General features: G+C 43.1%; 1 protein-coding gene across 6 annotated transcripts in view; it reads right to left on the bottom strand.

Moving 5' to 3' along the window:
• Positions 1-16677, bottom strand: part of EPHB1 (EPH receptor B1) — a 334021-nt gene that overhangs the window by 33974 nt on the left and 283370 nt on the right. For 4 of the 6 annotated variants that reach the window (XM_033150121.1, XM_033150120.1, XM_033150124.1 and 1 more), the window contains exons 10-12: positions 7640-7762; positions 4389-4636; positions 3271-3486 (exon numbers count right to left, since the gene is read on the bottom strand). In XM_033150121.1, the coding sequence (XP_033006012.1) occupies positions 3271-3486; positions 4389-4636; positions 7640-7762 (587 nt within the window). The remainder of the gene's footprint in view (positions 1-3270; positions 3487-4388; positions 4637-7639; positions 7763-16677) is intronic. The other 2 variants (XM_033150122.1, XM_033150125.1) reach the window with 1 other exon arrangement.

The raw sequence follows: 16677 nt of genomic DNA on the forward strand, positions 1-16677 counted from the left end.
CTTTAATTATCTTATCTTCCCCCCACCCCCACAAAAAATCAGGGGGAAGTGTTAGTTTTCTGAGCTAATCTAAGGCGCATATAAAAATTATATACTGGCACCCATCCTACAACCCCTATCAGCACATCAGTATGTTGGTATATATATATACCCCTCTCTTGGCTGCTACACCAATGGAGTGGGGGCAGAAGGGAGGACTTATTGGAAGCGGGGGAGAGAAAGCTGTGAGGAAACTCTTTTCCACGCTTCATCTGAAGTGGGCTTCTTGAACCCCCAAAGCTGGTTTCTGAGCCTAGCTCTGGCAAATTTCGCTAGCATATCAAATGGAAGATATGGTTGCCTTACACTTACCCTAAGACTGGTGACTGGGATAATATCTCACCTGTACAAAGGGAGGATGAGACAGCTCATCTAATCCTAATAAATTTACCAGATTGGAGAGAGCTTCCCAGTCAAAACATCTCTTCAATGGACGTGAAGATTAAAACCTTGCATTCATCCCATGAGTGGCAGTGTGCCTCTCACCTGAGGCAGTTACTCTCCAACAGGAGGCAGACACCATTGTGACCTATTTGATGGGTAAGGACTGTCATGTCACAATGGAAGAGTGAGGAGTGCAATAAGCAGCAGCCGGAGCATGTGAAGTGTTAGAAAACAATTATCTTGTTTCCATGTAAATGATTCATGCCATAATTAAAACTAATGGGAGGAGGAATTGAAACACAGACAAAGTAAGACACTGACTCTGGGAGGAATTGTTTGCTCTAGTTCTCAGCTGCTTTTCAAAGATGGATGGCAAAACAGATTTGGTTGTTGTAATAAAAGCTCTATTTAAATAACCAAAAGAGGAGAGATTTGCTTGAAGGTTGTTTTTGCCTACCTTTTCCCCAGAGCAGAGCTATGAACCTGCCGTGGGAGGCTGTGATGTAATTGCAGGCAGTGCATCATTTCCCAGCTGCTGGGAAGGCCATTTGTGGCATAAATTAACGATAAAAATACAGATGAGAAAATCTGCTTTTTCTCCAGAGGTGGGAGAGACCACTTCATGCTCAATCCAGGCAGGCAGTGTCGGGCAGTTTAAACTCACATTGATTTACTTAAATGGGCCGCAGTGTGCAGCCTGGAGAGGAAACTGAACTCCCAGTTAAGCCATGGATGGCTGATTCAAGGATTCTCAGCTGGTGTAAAATGGCCTGGCTGCAATGACTGCAAGGGCACCTATGCCTCTGATTTGCAACCACCGGAAAGTGGCTTTTCGGATCCAGTGAAATTCATACCAACTAACACCAGCTGGCTTCTTGTTTCTGGCCCAGTCGCTGGTATTCGCTCTGCAAGTGCACACTGCTATAGTATGCATGTGATCCTATTCTAATCTCTCCAGTGCCAGGTATAAATGTCACAGTCAAGTCCCCAAAACTTCTTGAAGCAAGGACCTTTCCCATTTCAATGGCCCTTTCAAAAGTTGTGCCTTGCTGCTCGTTTGGCAGGATGTTGGTTAAAGATCTGATGTGTTGAAAAGGGAATTCTGGAACAGACAGTACCCATTAAGCTACACCCTCTAAATTAATGGAACACATATTAAAGGTTTTTCTACAGCATCTATTAAGGTGGCCCTTATCTTTTATGTGCTGTTGTGGTTAGACCAAGATTGGGGATACCTGTGTTTAAATCCTAAATCAGCCACAAAGCCCACTGGGGAATTGTGGAGCAGGCCAACGATGGCTGAATCTGTCAATGTTGGTTTCTCTCAGTTTTTCAATATTAAAATCAGTTTCCTACATTTCCTCAGCAATTTGCATCATCATCATCATCATCATCATTAAAAAACCTCATGAAAATGTCATGTCCAGTTCTGTTCAATAAAGCAGAAGTTTTAAAACTGAGCTACTATGAAAGATATACCTAGCCTTAAAAAGTATAAGGCATAGGAAGAAAGATTTTAAGTTGAATGATTTTTGGGAAAATACTATTTAGTGCTGGAACAAACTTTTCAGAGAATTATAAATTTTGAGCAGTTCAAAGCAACAAAAATGTTTTGACAGGCATCAATCACCAGTGCTTTTGGATATCCTGACTTAAAACCAATTAGATAACCCATGACCTTGGGCCAGTCACAGTCTCTCAGCCTAACATACCTCACAGGGTTGTTGTGAGGAGAAAAATGGGAGGAAAAGAATCAAGTGTGCCACTTTGAGCTTCTTGGAGAAAAGGAGGAATAAAAATGTAATAGACACTTTCCAGCTTTGTTTTCTGGAATTCTGTCATGATAAATAGAGCACACTAAGGGCTGCTGCCAAGTATCAGTAGATGCTAGTCATCAATATTGGTGTTGCTTGAAAACACTCACTTTTGCCTTCAAGTCTCAGCAAGACACCAGAAGAAGCCATTTGAGTCAACTGTGAATGTGAAGTCTGAAAGGTCTGCTAAGACTGCAAACCATGTTGAGGCCAGTCAAGACAATGTGACCTAATATGGCCTCTTGCCAAGAAAAACCACCAAACTTTTCATAGGAGAATTAACTCTAAGACATATCTTAAATCAAGAACTGCAAAATCCCACAGTGCTGTTATAACTGTGATCAAGTGTTTTGAATTTCTCGTGAATTCTGCATTTTCTCCCTTCGTTAAAAAGCAAGAGTTCACTGTCTGAACCCCACAGTAAAATACCTGCATCCACTTAATAGGTGACATCATGGCTGTACAATATACACTGAAATTCAGTATACAATTCAGTATTAGAATCTGGACTTAATGAGCTGTTGGCAATCTGAGAAGTGATAGAGGAAGCAGTGTGTTGTTTCGGCAACAATGTATGCTTCTGAAAAAGCACATATCCAGTGTCTTCAAAAATTTCATTAAGCTGAATGGCTACGAAGTGGCTGCTATGCTGAGCCTATCATAAGTGTCAGTGATAAGTACTATTTTGCGGTTCCCTTGAACTTGCCATCTGCTATGATCACCTGTTTGCTCATGTTCCCAGGCCGATACTTTTTCTCTCCTCCCTTCCTCTCTATTTCCCATTCAAAATATAGTTCCTTTGGGACCATATGTCTCCAATATGACCTTGGTCCTCATAATCACCACACAACAAATTATGACTGCAATAAATATTGGAATGGATATTCAACTAAAACCATTTTGTATGAAAATCATTAGAAGAGGGCCAATGCATAGTTGCAGCTGTTATCACTGGCTAAAAGTGAATTGATGGAAACTGCACCCCCCCCTCCACATGAGTTCTTACATATATGATATGTGAACCGGTACTTACCAAAGAGCTGGTATAAGTTGGGTCTGAGGTGTCATCTTGTAAGTAACGTGACAGGCCAAAGTCAGATACTTTGCAAACCAGGTTGCTGTTGACCAGGATATTTCTGGCTGCGAGGTCCCGGTGGACGTAATTCATTTCTGCAAGGTACTTCATACCAGCTGCAATCCCTCGCAGCATCCCCACCAACTGGATGACTGTAAACTGCCCATCATTTTGCTGTATCAGTGAAAGTTAAACGCAAGAATTAGCATTCCTCTGTATTCAAAGAATCCAGGCTGGGAATAATATCCTACAATACAGGCTCTATGGAAAGAGAGATCTATTTGGCCAGAAAGGGAGGCTAATTTCGGGGAAATGTGAAGGAAGAGGTCCCAGGAGACAGGAAATCTCAGAAGCAGTAGCTGAAGGAAGGAGAAAGAACAGGCAATAGACTGGAAACTAATTCTAATGAAAGTATAAGTGGAAGAGATGGAGTGCCAATGAAAATAAGAGCAGTAAATGAAAAGAATTGAGAAAAGGAAGGACCAGTGAAGGAATCTCAAGGAAAAAGTCATTGCCTACTATGGCAACCTACACCAACCTGGTATACTCTATATCTTACTGGACTGCAACTCGCATCATCCCTGACTATTGACCATGTTTGCTAGGGTTGATGGAAGTTGGAGTCCAAAACTTCCTGAGAGCACCAGAATGGGCAAGGCTGGTCCAAGAGCAGAAGCTCTCCATTGGTGTCAGGAGGAGAGTTGGAGACCATTTAACAGTCCTAGGATGATGGTGATTATTTATACCTTGCCCTTTTCCCTGACAGAACTCAAGATAAAAACAAGAGCTGCTAAAAACATAGAAAAATCAATAAAATCTGTTTAAAATAATTATCAGCTGGGTTGCTACAAAATGCAGTAAACATTTGGATTCTTTGGGCGACTTCCAAACAGATTTAGCAATAATTACATTAAGGCCAGGATGTCATTGTTGTTTTGGATGATTTAATTTGGAGGGAAAGGCTTGCTCCTGCATTTGCAGGGCCGAATTGCACAGTGAACACCTCCACAAGAGCTGGCCTCGTTAAATTGATCCAATTTCATTATCACTTCTAAAAGAAAGAAAGTCATACTTACTCGTAAAAAGGAATCCAGGGCACCATTTTCCATAAACTCTGTAATAATCATCACCGGGCGGCTTTTGGTGACCACCCCCTCTAGCCGAATAATGTTTGGATGATCAAACTGACCCATGATGCTGGCCTCACTCAGGAAATCCCGCCGCTGCTTCTCAGAGTAGCCAGCTTTTAATGTCTTAATAGCCACATAGATTTCTCTCTTGCCAGGCAGTTTGAGACGCCCTTTGTAGACTTCACCAAACTCCCCTGTAATGGAACAGGTACCATTTACAATCAACTTTGCTCATTCTGCTATTTTAAAGGGGGGGAGAGAAATGAGAGCTCCCCAAGCTGAGGACAAGGTGCTTGCCCAAGACATGCTAAACATTTCTTCAAAAAGTGAATGGCAGGAAAACACATGTCTAAATACCAGCCCTGTAATAAAGTGAGCAGAACCAACACACAGCACAATTCTTGTATCGTAAAAGAGGGAGGTTTGGGCCGGGGAGCTTTTTTCTTTTAGCACTATGACATGACATAACACTATGACATCACAATGCTGAATGGTCCAGAAATCTCTGTTCCAGCTTCCTCCAGGCTGGGTCTCTCCAGATGTTGCTGGACTATAGCTCCCATCAGCTCTAGCCATCATGGCCAACAGTCATGGATGATAGGAACTGTAGTCCCAATATCATTTTGATGGCTCCAGGTTGTCTGAAACCCCGGAGAGCAGCTGCTAGTCAATGTAAACAATATTGAGCTAGATGGACCAATAGTTTGACTTGGTAAAAGGCAGCTTCCTATGGTGCTTCCAACTACTCGACCATCAGTTAATTCAGTAGAAATATGTTTTATGTTGTAATCTGTTTCACTAAAGAGAAACTTCCTAACATTAAGAACTGCTTGAAAGGGAAACAGGAGGTGGTGGGCTCTTCTTCGCGTTCTACAATGCTGAAATTGAATTTTGCCAGGGATGCTGCAGATCCTGCACAAAGCAGAGATCTAGATGACATCCAAGGTCTCTCCCAAGCTGTCACACTAATGGTACAAGCAAGTCTTACTGAGTTCATGGAGCTTTCTCTCAGTTAAGTAGGCATAATATTGCAGCCTTACTCTGTGATCCTAAGTCTATGTGCTAAGTCTTACTGAATTCATTAGACTTATTTTTAAGAAAGTACACTTAAGATCAAGTCACAAGACAGGCAAGACAAATGTAACTCTGCCACAATTAGTAAAAGAAGAAAAGCAACAAATAGGACAGAAGAGTCCAAAAACTGTTTTTTATTCCAATTTTACACCAAAGCAGACAGAAAACTATTTACAATGGACTTCAGTGGAAGCAGACAGGTGAAATTTTTAGAATGGACCTCAGTGGAAGCAGAGTAAAAGGGGTGGGCTTGCTGCTTGAGCTTCTCCCCAAGGGTCTTGTGAGCTGCCAGTGTCTTCCATCTTGTCTCATAAAATGGGGAGGGAAAGGCTTTTGTGGAATGAGTGGGAGGCTCGGTATAGGGCCAGAAAGTGTGGTTGAGAGGGAGATAAAGTAAAAGAGAAAATTAAGGATGCTTCCAGACAACAGCTTGTAAAATAGGCACTGCACCAACTCCAGAAGAGGTACTTCCTATTCCAAACATTTGGTGCCATGATAGTACTGCCATTGTTGTGCCACCCAGACTGCCTCTAGTCCATTTGGACAGACAGTGATCGGAATGAAAATCCACTTGCTGTACATCTGATGCTCAGAAACAGCTTCATCTGGAAGCACCTTTAGCAGAAAAAGAAGCAACGCTGAAGCACTGAATGCAAATAGCAAGCAATGAATGCAAACAATAGGTTGGCACAGATTATAAGCAACTGGTTACAAGGATGCTGGAAAGAAAGGAAGAGCAAAGAGATATAGCAGCAGATGGGCTCTGACACATGGGAGTTGGGAAATTATGTGTTAGCAAATAAACTTTTCTGAGACAGACTCCAGATGCCCAGAGCAAAGGAATGGGCAAAAAGTACACTCTGGTCCATTGGTGGACTACAGGCTACTTTCTGATGGTTCATGTAGGGCAGGGATGCTTGTGAAGCTGGGCTGAGGAGCCTGTGGCTCTCCAGATGATGTTGAACTCCAACTCTCATCAGTCCAGCTAGCCTGGCCAATAATAAAGGGCAATGAGACTTGTAGTCCAACCATGTCTGGAGGCCCACAGGTTCCCCTATCCCTGTTTATAAAGAATGCTGGACAAGCTTGCTCCTAGTGTGCTCCACCCAAGCACTTCTTAGGAAAGACTGCATACTCAGGATTTCCACCATTTCACAATGGTGGAAAGATTCTGAGTATGAACACTTACTCCGTAAATTGGGGAAAAAACAACATTGGAAATCCTTGGGGATGATAGTAGACCAGTCCTCTCATGGATGTAGTTAAAATGCAATACTTTGCTGTCTTCAGGTTGAGATGCTTTCCCTTTCTGATGCACTTGATGGGCTTTGGGATGCCTACCTATGGTCCACTGCAACCACAAAGATTATTTTGTCCCCTTACATGGCTACTGTTAACTAAAGTTCTGAACATGCTGCTCACTCCAATGGGGGAACTAACCTCCTCCTAGGTGAACTGTACTTCCTGGATTAATTGAAGTTGTACAGTGATGAAGCAACATTCACACTGTCTTTGGGAATGGGTCTCTTGTATGATGAGTTTGAGAAGTATTCAGGGTTCGTAGTTAAACTGTGCCGGTCCTGGGTAAGCTTACCACTCAAAAGATTTAAAGGGAACAAGTCAAACGATTTGCACAAAATAGCAACTGATCTCCTAAATGCTGTGATTTCACACTGTTGTTTAACACAAACGGCTGGTTTTTAATAACTAGAGGGTAGGTTGTTGTTGTTGTTGTTGTTGTTGTTGTGTTTTTAATAGCGAGTATGCAAGCTTTTCCTTATGAAATTAGCTAACGGCCCCAAAAAGGTAAGATTCCTGCTGTAGCAGATAAGAGAGATGCTATAAACTAGGGAGCTATTGCCCTACCTATTTATTGTTAATTAAACCAGGGAGCACAACAATGTATTAAAGTGAGTCAATTAATTAAGCACAGTCTCTTAAATCACAGAAGAAGATTTCGTTAGGCTTCCAGGAGAAAAGTGCCAGTCCACTGTTAATTGAGCTGAACGAGCCTGAGCATCCACAACAGAGGAGGGAAGGGAAGAAAGCAGGAAGGTAAATGAAGGGAAGGGGGAAAGGGGAGGGATGGCACTGAAACCTGCCCAATGGGAAATGAGTCACACCTGCTCCAATGACTTCTTCAATCTTCACGAAAGACACATCAATTTCCTTGGCAAACTCACGAACAGCTTCATTGGGGTCCTCATACGTAAAAGGGTCAATGTAGATCTTCATTCCTGGGGATCCTTCTCATTTTAGAGAAGAGCGGGAGAGAGAGAAAAAATCATATTCATCTCCGGGAAAAGGGATCAACAGCACGTCTCCCCCTAAACCTTCCTTCCTTGCCTATCTGTACAATCAGCTCCCCTATTCACTTGCTCTCTTGTTTCATTCTTCCTCTTATATTTCTCTCCACTTCCCCTGCATTATCTTTTCTCCTTGAAATGTATAACGTATTAGTTATAACTGGCAGATTGGGAGCAGGCCATGGGTTGCACCCAGAAAGTGGGTGCACACTGTTATTTATTGAAGCAGTACCAAATCCATTAGCAGGAGAGTCGAGGAAAGAACTGCAGGTAGAGATCAATATTTATCAATCTGACACCTTTCCTGCGTCGGTCTGATTGGAAGGGTTATACCAGGTGGCTGTGCTATAGCAGTGAATGCAGGGCAAAAATAAAGATAAAAATCAAAGAGAATAGCAGCAAGCTGAGAGAATAAATGAATGAAGAGGAGGGGGAGGAGGAGGAGGAGGGAGAAATGGAAGAAAGAAGGAAATCGCTTTGGGAAAAGTTGTCTCAGAAATGAAAAAGAAGAAAGGAAAGAAAAATCAAAAGGATTCAATCACAGTGAAAATCATCACAGTGTCCCTTCTGAAAGAGGAGGCGTATACAGATGAAGGACTTAAGAGAGTGCAGAAAGTCATTTGTTCGGCTTTTTGACATTCTAGGAGCTTTCCAGTTGATTCAGATTGACCACCTCTGTAGCCTGGTGTTAAATGCCTCCTTGCAAGCCCTCTCTTGTTCAGGCTGAACATTCAACCCGCTAGAGGGAAGTTACAAACCAACACTAGTTTGCTGTTTTTATGGGGAAGATGGCAGCAGGTTTACGATGCTTCTGTTCATGCATAATTTAAGCCATTTTTATTTACCCAACATACCTTTGATAGTTTTGTGGCTGCTACTAAAATGACAGAATGCAGCAATTACAAACGAGTGAGCATCCTAATGATAAAATAGAGCCTCCATAATAAATATTCTTGGGGGTTTGCTTTAGCTTTCAAAAAGCGTCACATGGCCCCTTGCAGCAGGCTGCCAAATCTCTACCAGACATGACTGGGAACTTGTAGGCTGCTGCAGGGAGTTTGGGAGGTTGCCGGCAGGAGTTAACTTTGGTAGAAACCTCATTATTTCACTCATTAAATTTTAAGAGAGATCTCACACTCAGGAACACAAATCGCATTGGTGGAGGCGTTTCCTCCCATCTGGTGCACATTAAATCGTGGAACCCGTGAATCTAACAAAGGCTAGTCAAGTTGCTGTTTTGAGATTACACTGCAAACTTCAACGCTGGAAAAAATGTTCGGCGCTGCCCATTGCAAAGGCAACTGATGTATTTCTTGTTTGTGGCCAGGTGCTAGTAAAGAGAAGTGAGAGCTCTACCACCTCCTGAACTGCTGCTTAGTCCTCTCAGGCCTTTTATGCCATTCACCTGTCAAATTACCTGGCCTGCATGATCCAAAGACGTGTTGCTGCAGCTATGAGGCCCAGCAGGCTGAAGCTGAAAGTCTCAGTCTTCTGAACGTGAAAATGGGCTTCCCAAGTAGTCAAAGTCACCTGAGCCAAACATGGCATGCATTACATCACACCACCCTTTGCCAACCTGGTGCTCTCCAGAAAAATGTCCTTCCATTTCTTCTTCAGCTCTCTCTTTGTATTGTACACTATTTTCAGAGAAGCGGCTAACCTAAGATTTGTCATATGCTTTTGACCAAATTGAATCCCTATATTTAACACCTGAAAAGATTGCCAGAGATACTCTGGGTGATCGCAGCTGACAATCCTTGGAATGCACTGCAGTTATCTTGTTTTCACTGGAAAAAATAGTAATCCTCTTTTATTCTGGGCAATGGCACTAAAGTCAGCCTCACTGCTGTGACTCTCCTATTCCCTTTCATAAACTCTCACCTGCCCCTTTCTCTTTCCATCCTATTATTAACTTTTGTTCTAGCATCTCATCTCTCCCAGGATTTGCTCCTCAACTTTTTATGTTTGGCAATCAGTCAGAGAGCAAACACTCTCCACCTCTTCTCGGCTTAGGACTGCAGTTTTAATGTCTATATAATTAATCCAATCCCATTCAAGCACTGTTCGTTTACCACATATTTAACGTAAGTAGCAGCTGTAAGCCCTATGAAACATGAAGATCCAGGTCTAGAATATCCCAGGACTGCAGAGGAGTCACAAACTTTGAATTCTGTTGTGGCATTTAGACACTCGAGTTTCTATGAGTCTTGAGAATGGCAATTCAGAGTGCCTGACACTCACAAGTCACATAGGAACAGGGCAGAACGTCCATTCCCTACCAACTGCTGGTTGCTACTCATTTGAATGGTGGACCACGTCTAGCAGCAGAAGCACAGGTGGCATAGGACACAACACCTAGTGAAATACCAAAACCTTACAATAGTTCATCTCTCTTCCTTGCAGTACAATTCTTTCACTTACAGCTTAGTAGTAAAGCATTAAATCTGCCAAAGGGAAAGCTGCAGCTTACAGGAAGGCAGCCTTAGGCACACACTGGGCCAAAACTCTGTTCTTCCATTACTGATGGCGAAACCTGCGATGAAGTCATCCATGCTTTGCCCAGTTCATAAATCTTTTTACAGCTTCATCACATACATTTTTACTGTTCCATAAATCCTTTTACAAGTGCAGCTGATGCTCTAGCAGGATTACAAATGAATTTACAAGATCATAACCAAGGCTGGCTTACAGATTAGAAAACCAAAACAAACATATAATGCAGAAGGATCAAGCTGGGGATGCAATGACCTTGGACTTAGTGCTACCCACTCGGCCAGTGTAAAATGGCATCTAAACGTCCAGAAGAAAGGTATCCATGCTGCTGACAAACAGCTCTGTGCTCATAACAAGTCTGAGGAAATCTGCCAGAGTTTGGAACCAGACTATGGATAAAGGCAGTCTGACATATTTGGAACAACATGTTTGGACGTGTAAAGTTCAGTACAAAGACCAAATCCAACCATAGGGCTATCAATAAATGCTTTATGATTCGTCTACTCAAAGATGGTGAGTAGAACGGCATATATTCCTAGTTGACAAGAGCTGTTTCGTTTTCTTGCTGAGAATTAGCAACCTGTCTGTTCTGCCTAAAGAAGAGGGCTTTTCTGCACAGGCTCGCATGTGCACACACACACACACACACACACACAAACCCCACTTGCAAGCAATAGGCTCAAGTGACCGCATACACACACAGTGGCGCGAAGTAATTAAATAGTTCCATTCAAACCCAGAAATGGCAGCAGAAAGCTACAGAGTCCTTGTGGCTCACAAAGAGACACTCTCCAGATCCCGAAGAGGATGTCAGTGAGGATGAAGGAAGCTTCATAGAGACCAGAGCGCAGCAGGGCTCTGTTCAGGCTGGTCAGTCTCCCCATCTAACAGCTGATGTGTGGGTCACGCAGCAGCTACAGCAGTTTTCCTGTGCATCCTCCAGCCTTCTGCTGGCCCCAGAGTTTCAATTCTAGTTGTGGATATTTTTGGATCCAGTATTTTTGGTATGGATTGAAGTGAGAGGGCACAGAGGGAGTTTAAAGGGTGTTTAGAGGGTGCTCCCCACTTTACGCAGTTTCACTTAAGCATGTGGCTGGGGAGAACGTCTCTATCTCAAAGTTGTGCATTTTTTTCTGCACCACCAGCAGATGGCAATCCAGTGAAAGATACATCTTTTTAACTTTGTGTTTCAGAGTTTTCAAGGACACACACTCTGCATCTTGCACAGATACTTACCAAAACCATAACTGAGAACATAAATCCATTGGAATCACCTGACTATGAGGCTATATGCACAGTATTAGCATGGGCACACAGCTCTTGCCAGCACACAAAATGGATCATTAACTTTTGGAAATTACCTTTAAGATGTAGGACAGCTTTATCAACGGCTTTAGCCATAATAGCTAAATGGAACCTCCGCATTTAGAGGTAGTATACCTATGTATATAAATACCAGATGCTGCTGATGATAACAAGGGAGGTCTTCATGTCTAGCTTGTGACCATGCGGAAGCATCTAGTCAGCCTCTGTTAAAAACAGAATGCAAAACTAGATGGACCTTGCTGTGCTCCAGCAAGCAATTATTGTCTTCTTAACTTCTTATTGCAGAACAAGATACTGATACTCTGCAAGTAGGCACATGGAAGAGACTGATTTGCCAATTGAGGCTGACTCGTTTGTGTTTGGCTGCTTATTGCATCTAAGTCATTTAAGTGCCAGCACTCAACACTCAGAAAATGGTTTGAAGAGTTAATTAGACAGACTAACCTAGATATTTCATTTAGAAAAAAAGATATACACTGTAAGGATTTCTGTTTTACTGTTGCAGTGATAGACTATAGCACTGGCTCTGCAGTGTGCTGAAACAGAATGGAAAGTGTTGCTTGTTACCTTGCACCCTTTTTTATCTACATCAGCCAAGTAGAGGGGGCTGCAGGGAGTGCTATTACTAGTGTTTTGCGGGGAATGGGGGACTTTTCCATGTGCTCAGGTTTCCGTCATGGCGTTCCGTTGTTCCAGAAGCAGTTTAGTCATGCTGGCCACATGATCCGGAAAGCTGTCTGTGGACAAACGCCGGCTCCCTCGGCCTAAAAGTGAGATGAGCGCTGCAACCCCATAGCTGTCTTTGACTGGACTTAACCATCCAGGAGTCCTTTACTTTTACCTTTGCTGAGGGACACTTTCTCCCCACCACAAACATAAAGAAATGGTCCTGACCTGTGGATTCTTCCAAGGCCTAGGATTTTAAAAGAAAATGTTTTATTTGCTCTCTTTCTCCATTATCTAGCCTGCTATAGTTAGCAAAATGCCTTCTTTCGGGAAACCTTAAAAGACCTCTTATGTGCATATTTTCATATTCATGTGGGAATGATCTCTGGCCACCCCAAGCCATTCTCTAGACCTTGGATCCTCTGGGCTCTCTTGGCTATTACTTCCTCACTGAGAAGTGTGGAATTAGGGGAGTATTCTGTTCACATAGCTTTCATTTAGTAGTCACTACAGCTTTGGCAACATGCTTTCCCCATCCATCCATCCATCCCTATACTCAGAATTTATGGATGGAATTCCAAGCAGCACTAAGGAGATCACTCCATCAGCACATTTTTGCTTGCCTGATGGAAAGATCTCCCATCTCCTCCCGCTGCATGCTATTCTGGGTGTTCTCTCACCCCTCTTCAGGCTGATAGGAGGGCATAAGAGCACACAGGGGGAGAAGGGGGAAGCCCCATTGTGCTAGTGGGACTTGCTGCACTGGCTCCAGCTAGCACAACTAGGTAAAGGTAAAAGGACTCCTGGATGGTTAAGTCCAGTCAAAGGTGACTATGGGGTTGCATTGCTCATCTCACTTTCAGGCCAAGGGAGCCGGTGTTTGTCCACAGACAGCTTTCTGGGTCATGTGGCCAGCATGACTGAACCGCTTCTGATGCAACGGAACACCATGACGGAAACCAGAGCGCACGGAAATGCCGTTTACCTTCTCACTGCAGCAGTAGGCTACCTATTTATCTACCTGCACTGGTGTGCTTTCAAACTGCTAGGTTGGCAGGAGCTGGGGCAGAGCAATGGGAGCTCACCCCATTGCGAGCAGTGGTGGAGGAAGAGGAGTGCGGGGGGGAGTGCACCGCCCCTGGCAGTGCGATCCTGGTGAGGTGCCATGGAGGCTGCCCCCCGCCCACACTGGGCGCCACGCCCCTGCAGGCGGCGCGCCACACCCCTGGTATGTGCGCCAGCCCTGCCCCCACCTGCTCTCCACCCCCTGGTGCCGGAGCATGAAGCTCCGCCACTGATTGCAAGGATTTGAAACACTGACCTTCTGATCGGCAAGCCTAAGAGGCTCAGTGGTTTAGACCACAGCACCACCCGCACTCAAATTCCAGGAACAGATTATTTTATTTTGTGTCATGCAGGCCTTGCCCAGAGGTTGCCAAAGGTGCATAATCTGAAATGTGTGCAGTCTTCAAGGCACTATCAGCAGTCACCTGGGATATCCACTGTTACCAATGAGCTGCTACTCAAATTTGGCATCCAGGTGGGAGCTTTTTCAAAAAGAGGTGGGCGAGCTTCGAAAATAAAGAAGGAAATGCATTGGCAGCTTTGATTCAAAGCATGGCATCCCACAGATCAATGCAGGAAAACATACCTGAAGAAACCTTTGTTTCATCTCAGAAGGAAAGAGTTGATCTGCTGCCTATTAATAACTTCTAAAATTTCTGCACAGAGGAGGCCAGAATTTATGTGCTGCCTAACCTACATATTTTTGCCTTGCTTTATGCCAGCTGTCTCAAAATTGTCCTGATGGGCTGCCCTTACAATGTTCCTGCCACTGGGCTGTGTGCTTGCTTTTGCCTTATACGAAATAATTCTTTCCATTTAAAAAAATATGCTGTCAAACAAAGAGACAAAGTGCTGTTTGGGGGGAAATGTCAGCAGTGGGAACACATCAGAGGACCAAGGGCATAGCGAGAAGTACTGTAATGGCTCAGGGAACAAGGCTTTAGCTAATGGGCATTAAAAAGTGCAGAAATGCCGCAAAAGAGCACCATGGCAGTAGGGAAGAGGCGTATCATGTATACAAACAGTCCAGCGGTGTTTGAGGAGTGGTAAATATGTTTGCTCAAAGATTTGCTGGCTACAGGGGTACGAAGGTCATACTGAAGAAGCTCCTGCAGAGCCCAGAAAGTAAAAATCCATCCAAATGTCATGACACAGAAAACTAACTTGCTGAACAAAGACGCAGCAAACAGCAACCATGGGGATGTGTGCATTTTTATATCAAAAAGGGAAGTTTCTACCGGTATTGCAAAAACAACACGGAGACAGGAAGGGCAATATGCTCAAGTGCTGGGTCAACTTTTTTCTATTCACCTACATCTCAGGGCCACCATCAGTCTCAGTAAACGTGGTCCAAACCTAGGCCCACTTCTCCAACATTACACATTCCTACTCACATTCAAAAATGCACATAGAAATAAGGCAGAAATCCATGTCTTTCTAGCATCATATATACGTATACTTTCAATAAATTTCTAGAAGCTTTGAGAAGTACTGGCCTCACATTTATTTATTTGGAATGATATGTGTGTTCCATACTTCCTCCAAAGAGCCCCACACAGGGTAAGTAGGGTTTTCTGTAGAAAGGAGGTGAAATTTCTTAGACTTAGGTTTTATCAGGAAATTTTTGAGATTTTTCTTGGTCTCACCTATCTAGAAAAAGAAGACCACTTTACAGAAATTTCTCCACCATTTTTGGTGGTGGGCCGTATCCATCCCCCCTCCCACAATGCCCTAGAATGACTTTTGGAAAATTTCTCATCCCCTGGAGAAATTAAGTGAATTCATCTCCCCATAATTTCTCTGCCCACAAATATGGTAGAGAATTTTGAGAGGCAATTTGCACAGAGCTGTAATTTTTAGATTATCTTGCAAATGGGACCCTCAAAGATGTCAGACTCCCAGACCTAAGTTCCAAACACTCTCATATTTCCATTTATAGGCATATTGATTTATTAGTGTAAGTAGCCTACAGGTATTTATATAACATATATTGTCCCTTACAGCTTAGTAAAAATCAGTTGTGGCTGATAAATGATATTTGTGCTCAGTATTTTCAGATATACCAGCATGTTAGTTAGAAAGTTGATATAATAGCGTAACTTTATACTTATGTTTTTTGAGCTATGCTTTTTTAGCAGTTTTCACAATCTTCTGTATAGTCTAGTATACTGACATATACAGTGGTACCTCGGGTTACAGACACTTCAGCTTACAGAGGCTTCAGGTTACAGACTCTGCTAACCCAGAAATAGTACCTCGGGTTAAGAAATTTGCTTCAGGATGAGAACAGAAATTGCGCAGTGGTGGCACAGCAGCAGCGGGAAGCCCCATTAGCTAAAGTGGTACCTCAGGTTAAGAACAGTTTCAGGTTAAGAACGGACCTCCAGATCGAATTTAGTTCTTAACCCGAGGTATCACTGTATTTTGTACTGAAGTAAACATTTTAGGTAGGTAATCCGATCACATGTTTCTTTAAGGGGTATTACACATTAGCGGAAAAATATGGAGAGTTACTATATCCTGATTCACTGTTGCCGAGCTTAGAAACTTTCTGTGCAAAGGATCCCATCATCCATATTCACATTGGTCTCATTAAATAGCTTTAAAATTATTTAAACCTATTAGGCTCCAGCACTGAGCTCTCTTGGCCTCTGTTTTCAGCTTAATTATCTTCCCTTAAGGATAAGAAGTGATCCAGGGACATTTAGTCCAAAAGTTAAAATTAAGAAAATCTCAGGGATATACAACAAAGCATCTGAAGGTCAGGAAGTACAAGAGCAACTACAAATTTAGCGGGAAACATTAATTCCACCTTTTGCGGTACGCTCTTGGTTAATCTTTAATTCCATGGCTGCATGTTCATGATCCGTCCATTTGAATTATAATGAGTACATTCTCCCCAAGAATTTAGGCTCACATTTTCCTTTTAAAGAAAGAGAAAGTCTGGGAGGCTTCTCTCCTAAAGTGCAAATTGGATTTTAGCTGCTCCCAATTTGGTTTTCTCCCCCCTATCTCATTTCCTGCTTTGGCTGTGGTTTACTTAGGTATTGCTGCTGGCTGTAATCTGAAGAGCCCTAAAGAGCTGTGTGCATTTGTGCTGGAGATTTCCCCTGAAACACCTGGGAACTGTCGAATATAATTGTTTGCAGCTGGTTCTGCATGCACAGCAAGCAGGTAAAGTATGTGTAGGTGCGGGTGGAGAAGTGTCGATGGACAGTGATTACTCACTGGCCAAGATTGCTGCCTTGCTATTTTATTATCCTATTAACTTTCCTAATACAGGTTATAAAGGCTCATTTGCTGCC

This window comes from Lacerta agilis, chromosome 5 (assembly GCF_009819535.1).
Source record: "Lacerta agilis isolate rLacAgi1 chromosome 5, rLacAgi1.pri, whole genome shotgun sequence".
Taxonomy (NCBI): domain Eukaryota; kingdom Metazoa; phylum Chordata; class Lepidosauria; order Squamata; family Lacertidae; genus Lacerta; species Lacerta agilis.